Below are 18,164 nucleotides of genomic sequence, written 5' to 3'. Positions count from 1 at the left end.
AAACCTTGTAGGCTTCAGCATATCAGCATTTCTCAAGTGTCTAGTATGTCTTGTTTCAATCACCTCAATTCTTAATCAGAAATATAAATTTCAAAACTGTGAATTTAACCACATCCTTGCACAAAATTTTGGAGAATATATTACACATTCATCTTGAATAAATGGCATGTTTTAATAAATAAATACAACTTAAATGAGGTCTTAGTTGCAGAGCTAAAACGTTTATGATTAAAAACTTCTTATATGTCATATATTTTGGAAGCATTTTAAAATTCACTGTAAATACTTTTTTTTTATTAAAGATTTATTTATTTATTTGAGAGAGAGAGAGGAGACAGAGGCAGCAGGAGGAAGGGCAGAGGTAGAGAGAGAATCTCAGACTGCATGCCCAGCACGGAGCTGGAAGTGGGACTCGATCTCATGACCTGAGCCGAACTCAAGAGTCGGAGGCTTAATCGACTGAGCCACCCAGGTGCCCCCACTGTAAATACTTCTCATTAGAAAGTAGATATAGGCATATCTCAGAGATATTGTGAGTTTGGTTCTAGACTACTGCAATAAAGCAAGTCAAATTAATTTTTTGCTTTCCCCGTGGTGCATATAAAAGTTGTGTTTACACTATAGTCTCTTAAGTGTGCAAAGCATTATGTCTAAAAAATGTATATACTTAAATAAAAAATATCTTATTGCTAAAAAATGGTAATTAACCATCATCTGAGCTTTCATCAAGTCAAAAGCTTTTTGCTGATGGAGGTTCTTGCCTCAATGTTGATGGCTGCTGACTGATCAGAGTGGTGGCTACTGAAGGCTGGGGTGGCTGGGGCAATTTCTTAAAATAGGACAACAATGAAGTCTGCCACATTGATTGACCTGATTTCTCTGTAGCATGTGATACTGTTTGATAGCATTTTATCCACAGAACTTTTTTCAAAGGTGGAGTTAATCCTCTCAAACCCTGCCACTGCTTTATCAACTGAGTTTATGTAATAATCCAAATCTTTCACTGTCATTCCAACACTCTTCCCAGCATTTTCACCAGGACTAGATTCCACCTCAAGAAACCACTTTCTGTGCTCATCCATAAGAAGCAACTCTTCATCCGTTAGTTTTAACATGAGATTGCAGCAATCCAGTCCCATCTTCAGGCTCCACTTCTAAGTCTAGTTCTCTTGCTATTTCTACCACATCTGTAGTTACTTCCCCCACTGAAGTTTTGAACCTTCCATTTTTAAAACAACACAATATTTGCAAAATGCAATAAAGTGAAGTACAATAAAATGAGGTATGCCTGTATTTTGGAAACATTTAAAAGTATTCAAATAAATGAAAAGGTCATCCTTTGTTTTTTGGTTGTTTTCATCCTTTGTTTTGTTACTAAGCTCCAAAACACTACAGGAAGAAGCCATTTGATTGGAAGAAACTTTGGGCACAATTTTAAGAAGAGAGAAAAACAAATCCTGGTCTATGTTAAACACTGAATTTCCAAATACATTAGTTACAGTCCTTTTAGCTATAATATACCAGGATCATATTGGAAATCACCGGTTTCTTACAGCTCATAAGCCCTATTGTATTTAAAAGCTGTATAATAAATTCTGGACATAGCCATACAAATGACTGAAATTATATTCCCTGTTTGTTAAAAAAGAACCAGGAAATAAACAAAACTGAGTTGCATGCCATAAAATAAAAAACAAAAAACAAAACAAAACAAAAAAAAACAATGTCCCATTTGTATTGGGTTAAGAATAATGGGTGGTTAATTCTCAGTCTAGGTCTCAGGTCATTCGAAAGTAGTTCTGGATTCATAAGCAGAGAAATTCAAAGTTATAACTGGATCAACACATCTCTCAGTAATTAATAGAACAAAAGAAGAACATATATAGAAGGTCTGAACATTATCAATACCAACATGACCCAAGACATTTATGGAACATTATACCCAATAACAGGAGACTAAATATTCTTCTTATGTGCACATGGAATATTCACCAAGATAGATCATATCAGGACTAAAAAATAAGCTTTAACCAAATTAAATAAATAAAAATAACAAAGTATGTTCTTGGACCATAATGGAACTGGTAATAAATAACAACAAAAAAGGATAATCCCAAATATTTGGAAAATAAGCAACAGACTTCTAAATAACCCATGGTACAAAAAAAAAAAAAAAAAAAGCTTTTAAAATATCCTGAGGTGGAGAAAAATGAAATATACCATGTTAAAATTTCAGGGATGCAGCTAAAGCAGTGCTTAGAAGGAAACTTATAGTATTAAATTCTTATATTATAAAAATTAATTCTGAAATCATTAATCTGGGCTTCCACTTTCAATAACTTAAAAGACAAGAGCAAAATAAATCTAAAGTAGTCAGAGGGTAGGAACTTTTAAGGTAAGAGCTAAGCCAATGAAATGGAAAACAGAGGGAAGAGAGAAATCAATCAAATCTAAAGTTGGTTCTTTGAAAACATTAATAAAGTTGATAAACTTCTATGCAGATAAGAGGTAACATAAAAATTACCCATAGGAGGAACACATGCACACACACACACAGATATATTAACTATAGACACCACAGAAATTAAAAGGATAATAAGGAAATCAGGGGTGCCTGGGTGGCTCAGTCGGTTAGGTGTCTGCCTATGGCTTGGGTCATGATCCTGGGGTCCTGGGATCAAGTCCCATGTGGGGCTCCCTGCTCAGCTACCATCAGCATGCTACCAGAGACCTCACGCCATATATATATTGGGCTGCAATATACACTCACCCATACTCTTTGAACATGGCTGTTACATAAAGCTACATTTCAGCTTAAATGTAATAATACCTTTTAGTCCACAAATTCTCCATTTTGAGCAAAAGAATATTACAAGAAAATGACGAGACTGAAATATTCAGTCAAAAGTGCTTCTCTAATCTGGTCATTTGACAGAAAAGAGAACAGTTATATCTTGCCTAAGTTGTTCTGGTGAACACATGCTACTTCCATATAGAAACAATTTCCTTTTCTAAGGAATTACAGATTATCTATTTATTTAAAAGTTCTAAAATATTCTTAGATTTTAGAGGTAAAATACATTTTGTTACACTGTAAATGTTAAAAACAGATTTTTCTTCATGTTACATCTTCTTGCTATATCCTCCATTTTCCTTAATTCCTCAAATACTACTGACAAAGGTTCAAAACCACCTTTAAAGTGTTTGTTTTCTGGATGTTGACATATGTGCTCATTAAGAGTAATTAAGTACATTCTTATTTTTGCCCTCACATTTTTTGTGTCTCGTAAAATCAATTTATGATCAATAGAGACTACTGAGAAAATAAACACCATCCAATATTCCCTCAGAGATAACCACTGTTAATATTGCTTCCAGTCTAATTTTCATGTAAAAACATCTATAATTTTGGAACATAGAACATATTTTGGAACATAATCTAGGAACACTGAATTTTCACTTAAAAAATATCATAAGCATCATTTGTTGGGATTACATAGTCCACAAATACATTACGTAAGTATGGCATACTATTTCATCAAATGGATTTATTTATCCTATTATTATTTCCTTTAATATTAGAAATGTACTAGTTCTCACTTCATATCAGAAATAACACTGTGATAAACATCTTTATACCCAGAACTCTCTGCTCCCTGAGTCCCTTAAGATGTCTATTGGCTTAAGAGTAGAATCATGAGTCAAGGAGCCCAACTTCATCAGGCATGTGACTCACTTTCCCAATTGTATCCTAAAATGGTTATATCAACCGCAACTAAATTTCCTCTAATACTTATCAATCTAAACAAAAACTGTATTTTGTTGTTTAATTTGTAATTTTTTAAATATCTGAATAGTTGAAACCTTTTCACTATATTTATTGGCTACTGTTTTTTTTTTTCCTATGTATTTTGGTTCATTTTATTTTTCTACTTTGTAGGTTAAATGACAGAAAAGTTATTTAGTTTTCTTACTAAATTTAAGGGTTTATTATAAAGAGTAGAATTTTGCTTTTAATTCTATATATATTATCTTTCTACATGTTGCAACTTTTTAAAAAACAAGTTTGTCTTTGCATTGAATTTTATTGGAAAGAAATTTTGTAGTCAGATTTCAAACTTACCTTCTGAAATGTCTTTCACCGCAATATTTCTTAGAAAATTCATGGTCACTGAAAGATTGGTTCAAGCATGTGTTTATGTATGTTTTCTACTAATTATTTAGAGTTTTAATTTTTTTAATGTGTACTTACAGGTTGTTTCTCAAAACTGAAAATTTTCCATTTTGAATAATCAGTTCCCTATATAATTAATCTTTCCTTTTGTTTTTACCTCCTTCTCATGCATCCATCCATTCAGAAATATTTCCTGAATGCTCACCATGTACCAGGTTCTAATAAGGAGGTATGTGGGATAAATTAATGAACAAGACAGACAAACTCCTAGCTGTCATAGATTTTACACACCAAAATTCACAGCTTTTATAATTAAATGTCTTACTAATATAGTCTTTCAATGCTTTTGTTCCAAAGTATTTTTATTTTACTATTGTGATTCTTGTATTCCTTTTATTAAACGACTATATCATTTTATTTTAGCTGTCTCTTTTAAGGTTGGATTTTGTCTATAAACCCAATTGAGAATCTTTGTCTTTTATTAGGAGAGCTTAAAGCATTTAAGTGTACCTAATTTTGACAGTACTTATCATTTTGTTTTACACTTTCTTTGCATGCACTTGTTATTTGCTTTTGTTATTCTTCTACCTTAGTGAGTCTTATAAGTCAGGTAACTGTGCTTTAGCACATAGAAGTTAGTAACAACGAACATTGTGAGTATTTACACTGTGCCAAGTACTATGCTCTACAGGACTTTTTTTTTTTTCCATTTACACCTCACAATTCTATTGCATAGTTACTAATTTATAGGAATTTTATAAGACAAAATATTCTTCAGTTATTAGAAACATCAATGAAATAGTATATTTGATTTCTTCTGTGCTAATAAATTATGTAAACTTTTGGACTTCTTTCCCACTTTGAATTATTTACTAGAGTTCAGTAGATCTAAGATCCAAAAATGTTTTAATTACTTTGACTTACTTCAGATGATTATTTTTGACCTGCATTCAGTTGTACGTACCTAACCATATCTTACCGGTTATATTGCTTTCTAGCAGTCTTTTAAGACTTGCTTTCCTCTGGCCTGAATTATTAATTTTTACTCACTTTTCAGTGTGAAGAGCATAATTTTACCTGCAAAGGCATGTGGATGGTACCTATCCTAAACTTATGCATGTGTGACTCGGCACAACGTTTCCTTTTTGGCCTTTGTCTACTTAATATTCATCATTACTTTGTCAGTACAGATTCTATTTCTTCTGTTTCATCAATTAACTACACTGTTGTGGGCCTTGGGCTCCCCAGGACGCTTGATTATTCCATTTCCTCCTTAGCAGGCTTGTTTCTGACCACTATCCGTAAGACTCCTCTGATTCCAGGCCTTGTACCACCTGCTTGGTCTTTATTGTTATCTGATCACCATGAGTTTGGCTCATGGTCCAAGCTAACAAACAGGACTTTTGAGTGCCTGAATTTTCTACCACACTCCAAGTCCTAGTCAAATTAGAGTAGGAATATAGGCTCAAGAGTTCAAAGCCTCCAAGACTTCAAAGATTCTTGGTAGCTGGTTGATCTAAATATGCGTTTGTAAGCTGTGATTTCCTCATCTACATAATGGGGATAATAGTACCTATCCCAATGTGTTGTGAAGATACATAAAATAATTTATGTAAAGCCTTTAGTACAATGCCTAGCCCACAGGAAACAATAAATATTAACAATTATTGATCATTATTTCAAATAATTTATTATTCTTCCCCATAATTTTTAATCATGATAATTCTTCCTATAGAAATGAAAAAAAAATTATTTTCAAAGGGAGTAATACTCAAGTGGTAATAAGACAAGGTATCATTACATTTGATGTATAACATAACATTCACTGAAAAGAAAAGAATATTTCAATCATTAACTGTGTTTAGAATAGAAAGCTATTTGTTTAAACTGTTGAGACACAGAATTTTTAAGGTGGGTAACTATAGTGACTTTGATGACTAAGAATTATGTTTTTTATCATATATTTATACATCAAATATAGGTTTAAAAACTTAGTAGTCATACATAATTATACTCTGATATGTGTTAGAATATGCTATGATATATTTTAAAATTATATCACAAAATTTACCAGATTATTAATCAGTAACCAAGAAACTCCCCCAATTAAATACTATAAACTACCACAGCAAAACAACTGCTAATCCAGAAAATAGGAAATAAGGGAAATGGAAGATGTATAATAAACATTTGGGAGATATGAAATTTATCCCATGAGTGTTGTAAAGAGCTCATAATTTAAGAATGCCAAAGCCCAAGTGTGTTATGAGGGTCTTTCCTCAAAAGTGACATTAATTGCATATCCCACAGATGCTTATTATGTATTCTATTTATATCAAAGTATAAAATGTAGTTGAAAATATACAGGTTCAATATATTTAAGGGTGATAATAAAACACAGTTACTCTGGCCCAGCAAAAATTATTATTTTTAAACTTCAATTTTTGGTCTCTCTGTAAAATAGTATTATGGTATTAAATGAAAATGGTATTCAATCTTTATACTTGAATCTCTTGTGATAAAGAGTCTTTTGGACTGAAACAAGTACATATTCACGGATGGAAATGTGACACTGTATTTTAGAGGTTTTTGCATAAAAATAACCCCTAAGTGATGAAATCACAGGACATTCTTATTCTCATACTAAAAATGAAAATGCCAAAAAAAAAAAAAAAAAGAGCAACTCTTAGGAATTACCTGGGAAAGTTGGAAATAATGTAGTCAATGTTTACTTTGGATATTAATCAGTATGCATTGACAGGCCCCTATGGAACTTAATTTTTTATAAGTCTAATACCCATCAATAATTGCCAAACAAAAGACAACTCAAAATATTTGAATTAAAGCAAGAGAAACTTTGATTGAAGTGCAACAAGAGTAATCTTTCATAAAGTTAATGAAAAACAGTGTAAATTATTGTTAGAAATATTATTTTATAATATCACTTACATTGAACATTTAACTTCAAATTAATTTTGTTTAAACTAAAAAGTTGATTGATTTAACATTTTGTAAGAGAAAAACCAGCTACAATTATCCAGGGGATAATGTACTTAGGTACATAAAATAATAGCATTAATAAGCAAATTATTATATAATATTCAAGATCTCATGGGTAATTATTCTCATATTTCAAGATAAATATTATCAATTTATTTAAAATTAAGATCAGCTAATTTGGAATGAATTTAGCCAATATTAGTATAATTAATATTTTTACACTAATTATTAATTCTAATTTGGTTAAATAAATTTATTAGCAAAATGCAACAAATATGTTTGTATATGGTGTATCTGCCATATCAGGAGACTTCCACATAATATTCTCTTACAAAAACCAGAACAAAAACTATTTTTAAAAATGGAGTAATTACAAAATCTTTCTCTTAGTGATAATTATAACAGTATAACACAGATTTTTTTAAAAGATATATTTATTTATTTTAGAGAAAGAAAGCAAGAGACAGCCCATATGCGTGAGAGCAGGGGGAGGGGCAGAGGGAGAGAGAGAATCTCTAGCGGACTTCATACTGAGCGCAGAGCCCAATGGGGAGCTCTATCCCAAGACCCTCAAGTCATGACCTGAACCAAAATCAAGAGTCAGATTCTTAACCGACTGAGCCACCCAGGCGGCCCTATAAAGTAGATTTAAATAAATTTTAATGTACCATACAACTGCTCAAGATTGACTAGAATGAGAAACCTGGACTCAACAGGATTATAATTTCATGTTGCTATCACTTTCCTCACATGTAATAAACACATTATTTATGATTTACTTCCCATTCTACACAAATTGTTAATACTGATAACATTTCCCACTGACATATTCATTACTGACATCTTTATCATATCGTTTCCTAATTTTGTTACAGTATTTTGGTATACAAGAAAATATTTGTTTGAAAACTAAAATTCTGTAAAAAAACAGTTGGCATACAAAAGCACATTTCAGATGACATAGTTATGGATTCTGATGTCATCCTAAAGAAGAATAATTTTTACTAACTGAAAATTGATTATTTTATAGTTGTCCACTTGAGGATAAAGTACTCAAAATGCAAACTCATTGTTTTTAAGTATTAATATTGAATGTCAGCCTAAATTACCAACTTTCTTCCAGCAGGAATGGATAGTAGCATCAGCAATTATTTAGATGAATATTACTTGTATGACATAAAACCAAATAAATATTTCAATTCATTTCCATAAGGTACAAACCTACAATATTTTTTTTTAGCTTTAAGGACACAAAATTATTGTGACAAATTGCTGTACTCTGTTTCTAGAAGTTTATTCCTCAACTTCTATACTGACTCTTTAGAAGCACTCGTCTAAAAGACAGCTGTTATGTTTCCACTTAAGTAGAAGCTCATATGCTTTGGTGAAGAAAACACAGAAAGCCAGAGGTGGAACAGTTCATGAAACACATAGTGCATCATATTCACAGAGCCGTGACATCCTAATTGAGTAATGGTAATGCCAGATAATGATAACAAAAGTACTGCCAAACATATCTTGAATGCTTACTACATACTAAGCACTATGATTTTTGCATATTATGATTGAATTCTCATAGGCACCCTACGAAGTAGGTATCATTATTTTTAATCTCCATTTCATAAATGAAGAAACCAAGGATCAAAGTGGTTAAACAGATCTGTTTCATTTCAGAGCCTGTGCTTCTAACTGCTATTTCATATTATGCTCATATTTTTCTTTGGCCCCCAAAGATTCTAACAGTCATCAACAGGAAATATACAGATGAGTAGTACAACTGAAGGTAGCATAAAGACAAAGGAAAATTCAACCACATGTACCCCACAAATAGAAATAATACCATCAAATTTAAGTGGAGTAAACTCCTTTAACTATAGTAGAGACCAACTAAGAGAATGACTTCTTCAAAGATTAAAATAATATGTATATTTTTAGTTAATGCAGAGGAGATTCTATACTAAAATAATGGGATAAATGAGTCAGCTATGGTTACTGCAAGCCCTGGTATTGTTAGTACTGCTGAAAAATAAAGTTGCAAGGATTAAGAGTGATTATGTCATGGATCATGGAATTTTATTGGGAAGGTGCTGGTGGGATGTCAAAGAAGCTCTATGAATCATGATGAAGAGAAAGCTGATGGAAACTAATGTCTGAAAAGGAAACTGGAGCAAAATGGTTTATAAATCATCTTACCCAAGCCCATGCCACCACCACTGCAATGTAAAGCACCAGCTCAAAGAGGTAATAAACAATAAAGCATTTCAAAGAAATGACAAATATGTCCAACATTAATTTCTTTCCCCAATATTTAAGACCAATATCTAGAGTTTAGTAAACAATTTTTGAGGGTGTAAAATGGGCTTTTGTATTTGAATAAATCATTTTTTTGAGTGCACAGTGGAGAGGAATACAGAATTCATCTATTCATCTCCTGACCTTGCCGATAGCTGTTTTAAAGTAAATTTTTATGACTATAATCACAAACACATTAGCCAGACTTTTAAGTGTAAATGATGACTCATTAATAACTTACAGTACTGCCCAATACGCATGTTACCCACATTCTCACTTACAGTAGGAATGATGGAGCTGATCTCAATGATGAAGTCAAGCTTAAGTCATAGAAATGAAAATAAGCATCATTAAAACCAAAAAGCAGACATCTTTAATCACAGTTCAGGGCTTCCAAAGAAGAAAGAAAGCTGAATTACAATTAGTGAAAGACTGTCACATGAGAACATAAAGAAAACACTCAATGATATGCTTTTCCTTGGGCTAAATAAACAGTCTCTGCTCTGGTCTGAAACCTTTGACTTATTTGAAATTCTTTGTAATTCAAATAATGAATTCATATTTACTGAGCATTTATTACATATATCTTAATAATATCTTCTCAATTTTCCATGTTCTACCTGAGGGATGGAATTGCAGAATATATCTACCAAGGAAATGCCCAGCACTAGCTATAAATGTTATATTGTTTCAATATAAAGGATCCTTTTATTATCTGTAGCACTACACAACCAATTCATATTTATTAAAACTGCAGTCTTTCAGGGGGAGGAGCAAGACGGCAGAGGAGTAGGAGACCTGGATTTAATTTGGTCCCAAGAATTCAGCTAGATAGGGATCAAACCATTCTGAACACCTACAAACTCAACAGGAGATGGAAGAAAAGAACAGCAACAACTCTGAATAGAAAAGCGACCACGTTCTGGAAGGTAGTACTTGCGGAGAAGTGAATCCGAGGCGATATTCGGGAAGATAGATGGGGGGGAGGGGGCCTCCGTCAGCCACTCTGGCAAGTGATAGAGCCACAGAGCACAAAATCGGAACTTTTATAAGTCGGCTCCGCTAAGGGAAGTCCCTCCAGTGGCTAAGCAGGGAGTGGAACCCTCGCTGGGACAGTGTGGTCTCAGGACCCTCAGGGTCACAGAAAGACTGGAGGTGCCTGAGTGCGGCAGAGCTCCCAGGTATGGGAGCGGGGAAGCCAGCTGCAGAGACGGAGCCGAGGAGTGGGCTCTCAGCTCGGGGTTGCCATAAACCACAATCCGCGGCACAGTCGGACCACTGCTCCTCCAGCAGGGACCCAACAAGTGGCAGACCCGGGGAGACTCCCCATCTTCCCCTGGGAGGAGTGGCACGGGAGCGCACTGCAGGGATCTGCTGGGTTTAGAGACTCCACAAGGGGTCGTGTACCAGAGATAGAAATGCTCAGTCACAGGCCAGGTGAGCACCGAATGCGGCCAGGGAGACGGGAGTGATTGACTGCTTTTCTTTGGGGGAGCACTGAGGAGTGGAGCCCAGAGTTCTCAGCTCCTCCCGGCGGAGATTGGGAGGCCGCCATTTTCACTGTCGTCCTCCAGAGCTGTACCGAAAGCTTGCAGGGAATGAAAGCTCCCAAGAGCAAACCCGAGCGGATTACTTAGCCTGGCCCGGCAAGGGCGGAGCACTTCCCCCTCCAGCAAAGACATTTGGGAACCATGGCAACAGGCCCCTCCCCCAGAAGATCAGCAAGAATTGCCAGCCAAGACCACGTTTACCCATCAATGGCAACAGCTGAACTCCAGCGCTAGGGGAATACTGCACATAGAATTCATGGCTTTCCCCCCCCCTGATTCTTTAGTCTTTCAAAGTTAATTTTTTTTAACTTTCTTTTTTTTTTTTAATTTTTCTTTTTCCCTTTTTCAACCAACATCTTATCAATCCCTTTTTTAAAAAATCTTTTTTATTTTTCATTTTTAGAGTCATATTCTATCCCTTCATAATAGTTAACCTTATTTTTGGTATATATATATATATATATATATATATATATATATATATATATATGTTGTTCTCTCTTTAAAATTTTGGGATACAGTTTCTTCTTACAGACCAAAACATACCCTATCTCTAGTTAGTTTATGGCTTTGTTCTAGTCTCCTGCCTGATCACATTTGCTCCTTTTTTTTTTAATCCTCTTCTTTCTTTTTTCAACCAGCTTATCAATTCCTTTTATAAAATCTTTTATACTTTTCATCTTTACGGTCATATTCTATCCCTTCATCGTACTGACCCTTATTTTTGTACATATGTAAGTTTTTCTTTCTTTAAAATTTGGGAGGCACTTTCTTCTAACAGACCAAAATACGCCCAAAATCTAGTGTGTGGCACTGATCTATACACCAACCTGATCATATTTGATCATATTCTGGTCTTTTTTTTGTTTCTTTGTTTGTTTTTATCTTTTCCTTTTTTCTTTCTTTCCCTTTCTTTTCCCCCGGTTTCAGGTCTCTTCTGATTTGTTTAGTGTATATTTTTCTGGGGATGTTGTTACCATGTTAGCATTTTGTTCTCTCATTCATCTATTCTCCTCTGGAAAAAATGACAAGTCGGAAAAAAATCACCTCAAAAAAAAAGAACAACAGACAATACCGACTGCCAGGGACTAATCAATGCGGCCATTACTAAGATGTCAGAACTAAGAGTTAAGAATGATGATTTTAAAGATATTAGATGGGCTTGAAAAAAGCATGGAAGACATCAGAGAAACTCTTTCTGTAGAAATAAAAGAACTAAAATCTAACCAAGTCGAAATCAAAAAGCCTATTAATGAGGTGCAATAAAAAAATGGAGGCTCTAAATGCTAGGATAAATGAGGCAGAAGAGAGAATTAGTGATATAGAAAACCAAATGATGGAAAATAAAGAAGCTGAGAAAAAGAGAGATAAACAACTACTGGATCACGAGGGCAAAATTCAAGAAATAAGTGATACCATAAGATGAAACAATATTAGAATAACTGGGATTCAAGAAGAAGAAAGAGAGAGAGGGGCAGAAAGTATATTGGAGCAAATTATAGCAGAGAACTTCCCTAATTTGGGGAAGGAAACAGGCATCAAAATCCAGGAGGCACAGAGAACCCCCCTCAAAGTCAATAAAAATAGGTCAACACCCCGACATCTAATAGTAAAACTTACGAGTCTCAGAGACAAAGAGAAAATCCTGAAAGCAGCTCGGAAGAAGAGATATGTAACCAACAATGGTAGAAGCATTAGACTGGCAACAAATCTATCCACAGAGACCCGGCAGGCCAGAAAGGACTGGCATGATATCTTCAGAGCAATAAATGAGAAAAATATGCAGCCAAGAATACTATATCCAGTTAGGCTGTCATTGAAAATAGAAGGAGAGATAAAAAGCTTCCAGGACAAACAAAAACTAAAGGAATTTGCAAACACGAAACCATTCCTCCAAGAAATATTGAAAGGGGTCCTCTAAGCAAAGAGAGAGCCTAAAAGTAACATAGACCAGAAAGGAACACAGACAATATACAGTAACAGTCACCTTACGGGCAATACAATGGCACTAAATTCATATCGTTCAATAGTTACCCTGAATGTAAATGGGCTAAAAGCCCCAATCAAAAGACACAGGCTATCGGATTGGATAAAAAAACAAGACCCACTGATATGCTGCCTGCAAGAGACTCATTTTAGACCCAAAGACACCTCCAGATTGAAAGTGAGGGGGTGGAAAACAATTTACCATGCTAATGGACACCAAAAGAAAGCTGGGGTGGCAATCCTTATATCAGACAAAATAGATTTTAAAACAAAGACTGTAATAAGAGATGAGGAAGGACACTATATCCTACTTAAAAGGGTCTACCCAACAAGAAGATCTAACAATTATAAATATCTATGCCCCTAACATAGGAGCAGCTAATTATATAAGCCAATTAATAACAAAAGCAAAGAAACACATCGACAATACAATAATAGTGGGGGACTTTAACACCCTCTCATTGAAATGGACAGATCATCTAAGCAAAAGATCAACGAGGAAATAAAGGCTTTAAATGACACACTGGACCAGATGGACTTCACAGATATATTCAGAACAGTCCATCCCAAAGCAACAGAATACACATTCTTCTCTAGTGTCCATGGAACATTCTCCAGAATAGATCACATCCTAGGTCACAAATCAGGTCTGAACTGGTACCAAAAGACTGGGATCATTCCCTGCATATTTTCAGACCACAATGCTTTGAAATTATAACTAAAACACAAGAGGAAAGTTGGAAAGAACTCAAATACATGGAGGCTAAAGAGCATACTACTAAAGAATGAATGGGTCAACGAGGAAATTAAAGAAGAATTAAAAAAATTCATGGAAACAAATGAAAATGAAAACACAACTGTTCAAAATCCTTGGGATGCAGCAAAGGCAGTCCTAAGAAGAAAGTATATAGCAATACAAGCCTTTCTCAAAAAACAAGAAAATCTTAAAAACACAACCTAACTACACCTAAAGGAGATGGAGAAAGAACAGCAAATAAAGCCTAAACCCAGCAGGACAAGAAAAATAATAAAGATCAGAGCAAAAAATCAATGAAATAGAAACCAAAAGAAGAGTAGAACAGATCAATGAAACTAGGAGCTGGTTCTCTGAAAGAATTAACAAGATTGATAAACCCCTGGCCAGACTTATCAAAAAGAAAAGAGAAACAACCCAAATAAATAAAATCATGATTGAAAGAGGAGCGATCACAACCAACACCAAAGAAATACAAACAATTATAAGAAAATATTATGAGCAACTCTATGCCAGCAAATTAGATAATCTGGAAGAAATGGATGCATTCCTAGAGATGTATAAACTACCAAAACTGAACCAGGAAGAAATAAAAAACCTGAACAGACCCATAACCACTAAGGAAATTGAAGCAGTCATCAAAAATCTCCCAACAAACAAAAGCCCAGGGCCAGATGGCTTCCCAGGGGAATTCTACCAAACATTTCAAGAAGAATTAATACCGATTCTCCTGAAACTGTTCCAAAAAATAGAAATGGAAGGAAAACTTCCAAACTCATTTTATGAGGTCAGCAATACCCTGATCCCAAAACTCGACAAAGACTCCATCAAAAATGAGAATTACAGACCAATATCCCTGATGAACATGGATGAGAAAATTCTCACCAAAATACTAGCCAATAGGATCCAACAGTACATTAAAAAGATTATTCACCAGGACCAAGTAGGCTTTAACCCTGGGTTGCAAGTTTGGTTCAACATCCACAAATCAATCAATGTGATACGATACATTAATAAAAGAAAGAACAAGAACCATATGATGCTCTCAATAGATGGAGAAAAAGCACTTGCAAAGTACAGCATCCATTCTTGATCAAAACTCTTCAGAGTATAGGGATAGAGGGTACATACCTCAATATCATAAAAGCCAACTATGAAAAACCCACAGTGAATATCATTCTCAATGGGGAAAAACTGAGAGCTTTTCCCCTAAGGTCAAGAACATGGCAGGGATGTCCACTATCACCACTGCTATTCAACATAGTACTAGAAGTCCCAGCCACAGCAATAAGACAACAAAATAAATAAAAGGCATCCAAATCGGCAAAGAGGAAGTCAAACTCTCACTCTTTGCAGATGGTATGATACTTTATGTGGAAAACCCAGAAGACTCCACCCCAAAACTGCTAGAACTCATACAGGAATTCAGTAAAGTGGCAGGATATAAAATCAATGCACAGAAATCAGTGGCATTCCTATACACCAACAACAAGACAGAAGAAAGAGAAATTTAAGGAGTCGATCCCATTTACAATTGCACCCAAAACCATAAGATACCTAGGAATAAATCTAACCAAAGAGGCAAAGAATCTGTACTCAGAAAACTACAGAATACTCATGAAAGAAATTGAGGAAGACACAAAGAAATGGAAAAACGTTCCACGCTCATGGATTGGAAGAACAAATATTGTGAAGATGTCAAAGCTACCTAGAGCAATCTACACATTCAATGCAATCCCTATGAAAATACCATCCACTTTTTTCAAAGGAATGGAGCAAATAATCCTAAAATTTGTATGGAACCAGAAAAGACCCCGAATAGCCAGAGGGATGTTGAAAAAGAAAAGCAAAGCTGGTGGCATCACAATTCCGGACTTCAAGCTCTACTACAAAGCTGTCATCATCAAGACAGTATGGGATTGGCACAAAAACAGACACATAGATCAATGGAACAGAAAAGAGAGCCCAGGAATGGACCCTCAACTCTACAGTCAACTCATCTTAGACAAAGTAGGAAAGAATGTCCAATGGAAAAAAGACAGTCTCTTCAACAAATGGTGGTGGGAAAATTGGACAGCCACATGCAGAAGAATGAAACTGGACCATTTCCTTACACCACACACGAAAATAGACTCCAAATGGTTGAAAGAAAATCCTAAAGGAGAACACAGGCAGCAACCTCTTTGACCTCAGCCACAGCAACTTCTTCCTAGAAACATTGCCAAAGGCAAGGGAAGCAAGGGCAAAAATGAACTACTGGGTTTTCATCAAGATAAAAAGCTTTTGCACAGCAAAAGAAATAGTCAACAAAGCCAAAAGACAACCAACAGAATAGGAGAAGATATTTGCAAATGACATATCAGATAAAGGGCTACTATCCAAAATCTATAAAGAACTTATTAAACTCAACACCCAAAGAATAAATGATCCAATCAAGAAGTGGGAAGAAGACATGAACAGATATTTTTCCAAAGAAGACATCCAAATGGCCATGAGACACATGAAAAAGTGCTCCACATCGCTCAGCATCAGGGAAATCCAAATCAAAACCTCAATGAGATATCACCTCACACCAGTCAGAATGGCTAAAATTAACAAGTTAGGAAACGACAGATGTTGGCGGGGATGCGGAGAAAGGGGAACCCTCCTACACTGTTGGTGGGAATGCAAGCTGGTGCAGCCACTCTGGAAAACAGTATGGAGGTTCGTCAAAAAGTTGAAAATAGAGCTACCATGCGATCCAGCAACTGCACTACCGGGTATTTACCCCAAAGATACAAATGTAGGGATCCAAAGGGGTACATGAACACCATGTTTATAGCAGCAATGTCCACAATAGCCAAACTGTGGAAAGAGCCAAGATGTCCATCGACAGATGAATGGATAAAGAAGATGTGGTGTATATACATACAATAGAATATTATGCAGCCATCAAAAGGAATGCAATCTTGCCATTTGCAACGATGTGGATGGAATTGGAGGGTATTATGCTGAGCGAAATAAGTCAATCAGAGAGGGATATGTATCATATGATCTCAATGATATGAGGAATTCTTGATCTCAGGAAGCAAACTGAGTTTTGCTGGAGTGGTGGAGAGTGGGAGGGGTGTGGTGGCTGGGTGATAGACATTGGGGAGGGTGTGTGCTGTGGTGAGCACTGTGTGTTGTGCAAGACTGTTGGATCACAGACCTGTACCTCTGAAACAAATAATACATTATATGTTAAAAAACAAAAAAAGAAGATAGCAGGAAGGGAAGAATGAAGGGGTGGAAATCAGGGGGGGAGAGGAACCATGAGGGCCTATGGACTCTGAGAAACAAACTGAAGGTTCTAGAGGGGAGGGGGCTGACGTGGGGGATGGTTTAGCCTGGTGATGGGTATTAAAGAGGGCACGTACTGCATGGAGCACTGGGTATTATATGCAAACAATGAATCATAGAACGCTACATCAAAAACTAATGATGTAATGTATGGTGATTAATGTAACATAATAATAAAAAAAGAAAAAAAACCTGCCATTTTCTAATTTTCCTACCCACCTTATAAAGTAAGCCACTGAATAAATATACATACAAACACACACACATATCTGAGGAGTGGCTCCCTATTCTTCTGCTATATATGTTAAGAGAAGTTATTGGCTGAAGATGATTACCATGTTATGTTCATTGTGAGGAACATTTATCTTACTTTTAGAAAGCACTTCCCAATAAAATGGAAAGCACATGAATATCCTATAGGTTTGTTTAGGTTTGCAGCTAGCTTCATGTGTGTATGATCTGTGTGACCCTGTACTTCTTAGAATGCTTGGCTTAATGATCTGCTGCTGTCATCTTGAAATTCTTGCTATTTTTTTTTTTTTTTTTACAGGGGACATTCATTTTTATTTTGCACTGGGCTCTGTAGATCATGGAACCAATCCTTCGTGAATCCAAATTAAAACTTCACTATTTAATATGTCTAAATGCAGTGTTAGCCTTAGTTTCTTCCCTCGTACAACACTCAACAGGATTGGTGTATTAGATGAAATATCGTATGTGAAAGTAATATGTAAAGTCTACCTTCTGTGGAACTGAGACATACAGAAACCACCATTAAGTCATAATTAGATGTAGCTGAAACTTAAACTTTAGTACTTACAACCCATATATCTGTGGTGCGATTTCTAGTCTGTTCAAGTGCATATAAAGCTCAATATCATGCTTCTTCAGTAGATGATCCTGGATCTGGTTGACTTTAGTAACAATAGCAATTGTTGGCCCTAAATCCTGTGGTCTAGCAAAGGGAATGGGAGTCATCAGTGTTTCTTTCCCCTAAAAAGAGAAAAAAATGGAGCATGTGTTACTTCAATATGAAATGAACAAATATATGGACATCATTCTTGAATTTATCAATGGGAGCTAAAGT

The 18,164-nt window shown here is 35.3% G+C and overlaps 1 protein-coding gene across 10 annotated transcripts in view; it reads right to left on the bottom strand.

Annotated features, from left to right (window-relative positions):
• The window catches only part of TBC1D5 (TBC1 domain family member 5), a 579,609-nt gene that overhangs the window by 206,829 nt on the left and 354,616 nt on the right, over positions 1–18,164 (bottom strand). For all 10 annotated transcript variants that reach the window (XM_027583569.2, XM_027583568.2, XM_027583571.2 and 7 more), the window contains one exon: positions 17,898–18,070. In XM_027583569.2, coding sequence (XP_027439370.1) covers positions 17,898–18,070 — 173 coding nt within the window. The remainder of the gene's footprint in view (positions 1–17,897; positions 18,071–18,164) is intronic.

The sequence above is a fragment of the Zalophus californianus genome, chromosome 1 (assembly GCF_009762305.2).
Source record: "Zalophus californianus isolate mZalCal1 chromosome 1, mZalCal1.pri.v2, whole genome shotgun sequence".
Lineage (NCBI taxonomy): Eukaryota > Metazoa > Chordata > Mammalia > Carnivora > Otariidae > Zalophus > Zalophus californianus.
The sequence above is the reverse complement of the archived record's forward strand: the minus strand, read 5'-3'. Positions and strand labels throughout refer to the sequence as shown.